The sequence below is a fragment of the Protomyctophum bolini genome (assembly GCF_963924005.1).
Source record: "Protomyctophum bolini genome assembly, chromosome: 19".
Classification (NCBI taxonomy): domain Eukaryota; kingdom Metazoa; phylum Chordata; class Actinopteri; order Myctophiformes; family Myctophidae; genus Protomyctophum; species Protomyctophum bolini.
The window spans coordinates 13759937-13769962 of record NC_137880.1 but is presented as its reverse complement, the minus strand read 5'-3'; the positions used below and the strand labels follow the sequence as shown (position 1 = coordinate 13769962).

The following is a 10026-nucleotide window of genomic DNA, read 5'->3' as shown; positions in this document are numbered from 1 at the left end:
TATAGGATGGAATGCCACCCGTCTCTCCTATGATGTCTAGAACAAGGGCTCCAAACAAAGGACCCCCCCGTATCTATTCTGGCCACGGATCCCCATATGAAAAGGTTTTGTGTCAGAATATTTATCTTAGAAAAGAAATCAATCCAAACAGTTTCCCAAAATGTTAAAATATGTGCAAGCTTGCAGCATGGCACGAAGTGACACACTGTGAGCCAACAAATACATTCAAATTCGAGTTCAAATTATTTTGATGCTACATTAACTACTTTTTGCATAGTTCACCCCAAAATGACTTGCTTGAAAAGCGCCTGGACTACATTTGCACACACCACTACTGACCACCGTAAAGACGAACGTACTAAACACTTTTTCATGATTTGCTGCCTAAGCCATTGGGAGACTTAAAACCCATAGTCTGAACGGCATAAAAACCCATACTCTGTACACCGCAACGTGGAGTAGGTGGCAACAGAAGCTAATGTTATGAGTGAACTGGAGCTCGAGGAAAGCTCTAGACGGGTGCCGGTGCAGTACTTACTACTTAGTTTAGACAGTACTTGGTTTAGACTAGTCATTGGTTAGACCAGTCATTAGTCCTACAACTACAACCTCAATCTCAAACCCTCACCCTAAACCTAACCTCCCACAGGGCAGCACACCTAAACCTAACCTTCACCCATGTCTAACCAATGACTAGGGTTGAGATTTGTTTGGATTTTAACGGTTCCGGATCCTTACCGGATCCCTCTTAACGGTTCCGGTTCCTAATGGTTCCTAATATTATTTCTTTCCCCCTTTTTTATTATGCTTATATTATAACTAACCTAAATAAGTACTTAATAAACACAAATTCAATTATTGTATTTGCACTTTACAATTATGAGGTAGCACTATTATTTAAACTTCACCACGACAATATAATTGTTGCAATTTGTACTGTATATTAAATATACAGTACACATTGCAATAATGATATTGTTGTTAATGTTCAGATTAATTTAATATGAAGGACCCCAGTTACCCTAATGGAAACAAGCCATATTGCTTTCTTGGGTTATAAAATCCTCTTAGCAGACCTTGTATTGAACTGTAGGCTACGTTCCTGTGCTTTTTCTGCAAACTAATCAATGTATGGAGGTATATATGCACCTAAAGGCTGGGCTCTCAACAGTTAATTTAGAGCCAAATCAAAAGCAGTTGAGTTGCTTATAAGTTGTAAACTTAATATAGTGCAGACAAATTGATTTTTATTTAATTCATGGCTCTATAGTTGATTGATTTTGAGATGTTTCCTCAATGTAGACGTGCAACTGGTGCAGTTTTTTCGACCTTTGCAGGAAACTATGGCATCGCATTTATTGCACTTTCTCCTCCAGTGTTTCTGGGACCCGCGCTCTGTGGGGCAGCCTACGGATCCCTACACTCTCTTCCACACCCGTCAGCAATGTGCTGTGGATTTTTTAACAGTGAGGCTATGTCGCGCACGCGAGCGATAACTGATTGAAATAACCTCTTAAATGTAGTAGACCTAATATTAGCCAACAATATACTGTATATCAAATGGTATTCTATTTAGTTGCATAATGGGCAAACTTTAGCGTTAGTATAATACTAGTTGTTATAATCTGATCGCCCATGGCTGTGTACTTGTACGTGAGAGCTACTGGAGACATCTCAGACAGCAAGGTCAGCTTGCTGCAGTTAGCAGTTATGTCGTGTTGTAAGTTGTAAGTATGTAAGTGTTGTGTCAAGTGATTAGGATCCAGCTATATATTTCCAGTATGTGTATAATACACTTGTGAACCTTTTAGCGTGATACTGTCTCGTGTCGCGTTATTGTTCTCCCGGGCCCGTCGACCGCCGCCGCCGTACCAAGGTATACTTCAACCGGATTGTCACACACCACCCTGCCGGCACACACTACCTGTCTGTCAAACCAGATGAGGGTCCAGTAATTAGATTGATTGATTGAAATATTTATTAACAGTTTGTAGAATTACAGTACATTTCAAGCACAAACTCAATACAAATACTGTTAACTGTGAGTGGACGACCCAATTAAGCATTACACTTGTTTACAACAGGGTCCACATTGTTCAATTCATCAAAACATTTAGAGACATACAAATAGACACTTCTATGTAGTTAAAAAACAGAACAGGAATTCATCATATAGGAAGCAAAAAGGGAAAAGATACATATACAGTGAGGGGAAAAGGGGGGGGGGGGGGGTGGGGGGATTCAGATTTTACAGAGGCCAGTTTCGAATTGCAGCCGTCCGTAGGTGCCCTTTGAGAGTGGTTTTGAAGGAGTCAAGGGATTCACATGTCTTAATGACTGTTGGTAGGGCATTCCACATTTTGATGGCATAAGAGCGAAGATAATTTAGTCCCTTGTTTGTGCCGAATCTGGGTTGTACATGGTTTGTTGCACTCCCTCTGGTGTTGTGGGTGTGGACTTCGTTAACATTAAGGAAGTATTTAGACAGGTACATGGGTCGATTCTACAACACTAGTGTTTTAGTGTTTAATTATGCATTACCTTGCATCGCTGCAGCCAGTGTGACTTATTCAGACAGAACATCTGACCGACACCTACAGTAGACTACTTAGCAGGTCGAGACGACTAGACACAATGGACCTGGCCATCACCATTGATATTCATCCGAGCTCAGTCATTCCAATTGTTTCAAGCTGTGTTAGCGAGGTTAGCTAGGTGTGAAAACTGTGAATGAAACTGCCCGCCGTAAAATCGGAATCCCCCGTTCTTTTTCCACTCACTGTATAAGTTTCTTTCCCCTTTTTACCTCCTTTATGATGAATTCCTGTTCTGTTATTTGACTATATAGAAGTGTCTATTTGTACGTCTCTAAATGTTTTGATGAATTGAACAAGATGACCCTCTTGTAAACAAGTGTAATTATGGGGTCGTCCACTCACAGTTAACAGTCTTTGTATTGAGTTGCGCTTGAAATGTACTGTAATTCTGCAAACTGTTAATAAATATTTCAATCAATCACATTTATAAATACAGGGAAACTATAACCATTTAATAGGCCATAAACTATTTTCTCTATTTTGTTTTGTATACGGTAAGTAAATGTTTCATTTTGTCATCCTTGGTAAGTGAATAACATACTAAGAGCAGAAAACTATTCAATGCATTCTTTGTCATCAGTGGTCATCTGCATCTCAATACATGGCCTGTCCGCTCAAAGAAATGCAAGCAATCTGATTGGTCAGTATCTTCAGGAGGTAGCCAAGGGCGGCCCTTTAATAGAGGATCTGGCAACAAATTCACGTCATTGTCATTTGGTCAAGACATATTAAGGCTAAAGTGTTGCTGAATTAGTTTCAGAGCAGGGATTGGTGGGAAGAAGAATAAACTATACAGATTGGTACTTTGGAGAGAGACATGGTGAGAGAAAAGACATCACCTTGTCCAGGACCAAACCCTTGCTCATTCTGAAGATAAAGGATTATTAAGACATCTTTGTGCAATTCAAAAGAATAATTCTTATACTTCCATATTGACATCACTGCATAGAGACTTCCATCATGTCAGAGGAGATCATTGCTGATAGCTCCAAGCTGCAGCAGGGCCTGGTAACGGCACTGGTCGGGGTGAAGGCGATTGCGTCCGACTCAGACTTCCAGACGGCGCTGGTGGCCTCGGGCGCGAGGCTCACCGTGGTCCAGTTCACCATGGCCGGCTGTCAGCCATGCGTCCGCGTGGGCCCGGCGGTCAGCCTCCTGAGCAGCAGCTACAGGGACGTCTCCTTCCTCCAGGTGGACCTGCAGACGTGCCAGGCCATGGCGGCGCTCCACGGCGTCTCGGCCACGCCCACCTTCCTGTTCTTCCGCGACGGGCTCCGCGTGGACCGGTACGAGGGCGTGAATGCCCCGGACCTGGAGGAGAAGATTGCACGGCACGTGGAGAAGAACGCGAGAGACCCCAGCGTTCCCAAGGGACACGTGGACCAGGCGCACCTCATCGGCGGGACCGGCTGCCAGGAGATCATTGATGACGATGGCTCCAAGGTGAAGGAGGGCCTGGTAAAGGTACTGAAATATGTCTCTTACATCTCTTCAGCAGCAGCCTGTGTGAACCCTATTTTCGGTTTGGCTGGCTCCCTTATCCGGTTGGTGCTGAACCACGTGGACGATGAAGACATCCGCAAGCTGAAGCGTGAGTTTGGCACGATCAACCGTGCCCTTGACAAGCTGTCCCAGCTGAACAGCAGCGCCTTGTTGCAGATCCAGAAGGAAACCTTAGATGGCCAGTACTTCAATGTGGAGCAGAACCTGAAGAACCAGTTCCGGAAGTACATGGAGATGCTGGAGGCACCCTCCCAGCACCGGGACAGAAAGAAGGATGACTTTAAGGAGAGCTACTACGGCAACAATAACCTCGGTGACCAGAACCTGCACACCCTCTACGATGGTGTGGTAGGCACGCGTAAACTCTTCAGCCAACCAATCCTGGAAGTGTACCTGAAGCACTCACGGGGCGACCTCCCCACCATGGAGCGTCTCTGCGACCGTCTCAAAATCCTCTTCTGTATCGGCCTCATCGCCCTCATGGGCTACGCTGCTATCATTGAAGATGATGAAGAAGAACTGATGGAGGACTGGTCCAAGAAGATGAAGGCTGTGCAGGAGAAGATGGAGGAGGCTCTGCGGAGGTGCAAGTGCAACAATTTTGACACTGACGAAGGCCTGCGTGCCGAAACGCGTTTGTCTGTCTGGTATGACTGCTGCTGCCCTTGGATGGGGAGGCCTAAACATGCTGTAATTGGAACTAATGAATATATGTAACTATATGGAAGCTGCTTTATCTAATAAATGATGGACATGCATTTCAAGTGGCTAAACCAAATTGGTAATATAATCCACAAACCCTGAGTACAAGATACAACAATATGTAGACAATTATGAAATGTTCTTTTGTATTCGTTGATAATCAACAGTTATTTGTTGCCGTGTTGAATCCTAAAGTGGTAAAATAAAATAAAATATATACATGAGAAACGCCAACAAGAAACTTGGGCCAACTGAAGACACTCAGGTTGCCCTCATATGTGTGTGTGTGTAAGTGTATAATGTGATCATGTGTTCTTGTTATGTATACAAACAATAAAGTAGTGAAACCGCATCAATCTGCTCAGCTCGGTCTGTCTATCAAATAAATACAAACTGAAAATACAAAGAAATGTATGATAATTTTAAGGTCTTTTTTTTAGGTGTGTGTGTGTGTATATATATATATATATATATATATATATATGAATTGTAATAGTCCTACATACTAGCAGTGGAGAAAAAAAACCTGTTTAGTAATGGCATTTACAATTTACAAATATGTACAACAAAAAAAGTTAAAGTTCATACACGCTGCAGCTCTGGGCTAATTTGAGTCATTGGACTAATTAGATGGCCATGGGGAGTATTATTTGAGAATTCAGAATCCCAACCATCAACACTGGAGTCTTATCACAGGAAAGAGGCAGAGGGGGGTAAAATCAGACCTGTCTGAAGTTAGTGGTGCTGTACTGTACTTGTGCTGTATACTGTACTGTACTGTACTGTACTGTACTGTACAAGCCCTCCTCCCTGGCCTGTGTTTGTCTGTGGTCACTTGGTGGTGAACAAACGCTATAATGCTATTTTCACAAAACGCAGTGAGTGAAGCAACAAAAGAACGTAGGAAATGAATGAAAATGGCCGCTACAAGAGCTTGTTGCACCTGGCAGTTATGACTGAGTCATTCTTGTTTTCTATTGATTACCTATCCCATGGAGTTGAATTCACAGAGATGTTTTTGTTGCATTCCTAAGCCAATAATTTGATTACCAGCCGTGTATCCGGTAGGAGACTGAAATGAGACTCTTTGGTCCTTGTATGGAATGAAAGTTTTATCCAAAGGTGGTCCATGGAATGGACCTGAATCAATGGACCTGAACCACTCGTTTAGTATATGATACTAAAGCGAGTGGTAAGTGCACGCGCACACACACCGAACATACAAGGTTCTTGGCGTTTTCCCAGTGTTCCTCTGCTGACATGATGCAACCCATTCAGGTCCACTTGTGAACCTTGAGCAGCTCTTGAAAAACAAACAGTACATGTGGAACGGGTGCTGGGGGAATCCCGACCATAAAGAAACCCTCCCGACATCTGTTTCCTTCCCGTGATGACCCAGCCGAGGGCACAGAGCGGTCACGGAGAGGTCACAGACAACACCAGGGGTCACACGGAGGCAAAGGCTACTTCTGTGCCAATGTCAGCCAATCGGACACTTCCTAGCGAGCCACGGAGTAGTGCCTAATCCTGCACAAAAAGATAGCTGATCTACTAGCTCACAGCGCATCACGTTGCATAGCGTTGTGTGCTTGAGAATCTGTTATTTTTGGGGATCTGTTATTTTTGGCTAATGTCCCCCCGTCCCCCCCCCCCCCCCTCCCGGAATATGGATGCTGGGGTTCAAGTGGTTAAACTCTATACTTCAATGACTGGAGTTCCCCAGGGGTCAATACAAGGCCCCCTCCTTTTTCCCTCTACACCAAGTCTTATCTGTAAAAATGGCTGATCAGTGAGCTTGAAGATCGTCTATTTTCACCAAATGTTCACCCCAGAATAGAATAGTGCACTACCTGCGTGTGTGTATATATAAGTTTTAATATAGGAAGGCTGAAAGGGATATGATCGTAGATTATCAACAGAAGTATTCAAATTTCAAATGGATACTTTACATGTTGATTGTTCAGTCAACTATCTGACATTGGTAATTACGGTCTTGGTTAAAACTAAGAGGAAGTGAATTGTAACTCTATGATGTTTAACCTCTGTAGGAGTTTTTCCATTTTTCCATTCTCTATCCCAGAGTCGCTTCATGCGGCTAACCGACTTTCATCCCAAAACAAAGTTCTGTTTTAAAAGTTATTTTGTAAGGGTTTCTGAGAACGGGCTCTGACGAGGCTCGCTCACCGCCTCCATCAGCTTGTCATTTATTTTGAAAATAGTCCAAAGTTCTCGTCGAGACCGCTGGCTGCCGTTGTTGACCTCGCGACCTCCGCCACTTCCTCTGGGAGCCTTTAAACTGCTGGATGGACAGACGCGGAGAGGACATTCTGCCCTGACCTGTGTGGTCCACATGCAGGCCGTGTGTGTGTGTGTGTGTGTGCGCGTTTGTGCGTGCATGCGCGTGTGTGTGTGTGTGTGTGTGTGTGTGTGTGTGTGTGTGCGCATGCGTGCGTAGATCATGGGGGTGACAGAGGTGCAGTGGTGGATAAACTACTCACAGTATTTGAATCAACCAGATACTCCTGGTCAAATATTGTCTCACAACCTGTGTGTTGAAGTTCTGAGTTTCCCCTGGGCGGAGGAAACCATGCAAATAAGGCACCAACCTGCACATCGGGAGAATATCTTTCTGTTGTCGGTCAGGTGACTGGGAGGGCTACTTGTCATCCTTAGAGGAACTCATCAAGTATTTCTTTGCTCGTGATCTCCTTAAATATGCTCGACTATCTTGCCCAAATGAACGCTCTTGAACAGGATGACCGCAGTTTAGGTGTGCTTCCCCGTGGGAGGTTAGGGTGTGGGTTTGAGATGGTTAACATCGGTAGACTGTAGACAACTTGACTGCGTGTACTGTACGTGCGTTTGATTTGTGAGTTCTCTTGGCACAGTACCATGGGTGTGTACGCATAACAAAACCATGATGCTTCTATGCAACGATTGGTATGAAAAACATAATTGAAGCTGAGAAATGTCGGCTATGTGGTTGACACGCACTGTGAGAAGATGAGTTCAGATATGTACCAGTGCCACTGTCTGATATTTTGTTTAAAGCTGCATTACACCTCAAGCAGACTGAAATTATGAACCCTTTTGGGTGTTATTTTGTCCATAAAGTGATGCTATTCTTGTGTGATCCTCAAAACAGGATTTGATATATTCAGACTAAAATTATTAATATTGCCACCACCACCAATAACCATGATAATACAGCAGCTATCTGCACCCGGGGAAATCACTTTGCCAGCTTGTGAATGTGATGGACATTTCCATTAATATTTTATTTTTGCCACGGACATGCAAAACAAGTGATCAATGATATTACCAGAACACAAATGTATAGCCTATAGTACTAATTGACTCTTGACGTGTCATAGTGTCTACTCTATTCCACTGCGCTACACATTTTAAAATAAGTCATTTATCAAAACGTATTTTTGGGGAAAAGCCGATCTACAAGCTCACAACACATTACGGCATGTTGTGACCTTGTAGATCAGCAATTGTCCTTTCTTCTTAGCCTATAATGACAGGCCCAAAATTGGGATTTCAGGGTAAAAATAGCTATATAGTCACCCAACTTACCCAGAAAGACTGGGAAGTTATCCACTGTATACTGGCAGGTGGCCGTCCAGACAGGCATTATATGTGGCATAATGCATGGTCCAAGTATATTCCATGTTTGGGATTTCAATAAATGGGTCTTCCGTCTTATACAGTAAGTAGGCTACAGTTGCAGTCCGAGAAAGGGACACTTAGCTGCAAAGGTGAATGGGTGCGCAGTATACTTAATATTAGGTTATTGCAGATGGCCTTTCAGATGACAGTGTTACTTGGGGACATGAGGAGACAGGATGTTCTACAAGCTAAACTAGTTTTGTGTTTGTCAACGTAGCTTAAATAGTTGGTGTCAGTTCATTAAGGTGTGTACTCTAGGTTGATGAGACAACTATGCAATGGAAACATACCTGAGATTCAAAACGGATAATTAAGTACTGTTTAAGGAATGTTTCACTGTTCACTGTTTCACTGTGTTGTTGTGGAGCATTTGCTATAACAAAGTAGATAGACTAGACCCCATGCAGTAGTGTCATTGCTGTAACTTGGTATCTGTAATGTGTTCTGTTGCTGCAGGGTGAACTACTGTATGGGTAGCATTATAGTATAATCGATGCCTTACAGCCCCCCCCCCCCCCCCCCCCCCCCCTGTTTTGGAATGAGGGAACATATAGGGCTGAGGGAACATATAGGGCTGAGGGAAACATAGGCCTGAGGGAACGTAGGGCTGAGGGAACTTGGGTACGGTCCCAACACTATTAGGGAGGACATTCAAGATGATGATGACGAAGATGAATAGATCCTGCAAATAATGTATTGTAGGCATAATTGACCATGGGCTCTTTAAGAGGATAGGTGTGTGTGTGTGTGTGTGTGTGTGTGTGTGTGTGTGTGTGTGTGTGTGTTGTTAGTGTGAGTGCAGTGTGTGAAATAAATGGACACATTCTGCGTGCCCAAAGTGAGAAGTTGCAATACCTTTATTACCTGCAGTAACATCTGTCAACAATAATGGTAGAATACTAATAAACTATCAAAGTACTTTACATAAACGCAAGATATTCTAATACTATTCGAAATACTTGCAAATCTGTATATATGGGTGCAAGAATAGGGGAAAAACTAGTCCCGGCCCCCTGTGGAAGACCCCCTGTATTAACTACTACTCATTTTTGTAATCAGTGCCCAGCTACAAAAGCTTTTAATGCTTTAAGTATTATCTAATTTGACATTGTTCTGGAACAGGAGCAGAGCGAGGAATGTAATGAGTACTGAGATGAGTCCGGGGGGTCCCGGTGAAGAAAGACCCCAACCTAAAGTCAGAAAAGATTATTCTGGCTACTTTCAAAGTGTAATAATAATAAATCAACTCAGAATATTTAAAAACCTATAAAACAACCCTAATATTATGAAAATCGGACATTAATTGTCTGGCGTAATATTATGGGAGGTCCCAAAATATATGACCCCCCAAATAAGGGGTGGGGGTCGGGAAAATTTGAACCCCATCATTTTCTGACAGTTTGGTCCCTATGAAAGCCAAAAAAGCAAAAAAATCACTTTTAGCAAAAAAATCCTACGGAAATACACCTCGTACCACACTAGAAAGAGTCTCACTCAAGGACACATCGTCACTAACTCCAGGGGAGCCCGGGATCGAACCGGGACCCTC

At 43.3% G+C, this 10026-nt stretch overlaps 1 protein-coding gene across 1 annotated transcript; it reads left to right on the top strand.

Annotated features, from left to right (window-relative positions):
- Positions 1-3557: 3557 nt before the first annotated feature.
- Positions 3558-6305, top strand: LOC308334566 (protein rapunzel-like; the record flags this gene model as incomplete). The annotated part of the gene is made up of 2 exons (XM_080791366.1): positions 3558-4734; positions 6202-6305. 2 exons carry the CDS (start codon positions 3558-3560, stop codon positions 6303-6305), a joined length of 1281 nt encoding a protein of 426 aa, XP_080647492.1.
- Between the last annotated feature and the right edge of the window lie 3721 nt (positions 6306-10026).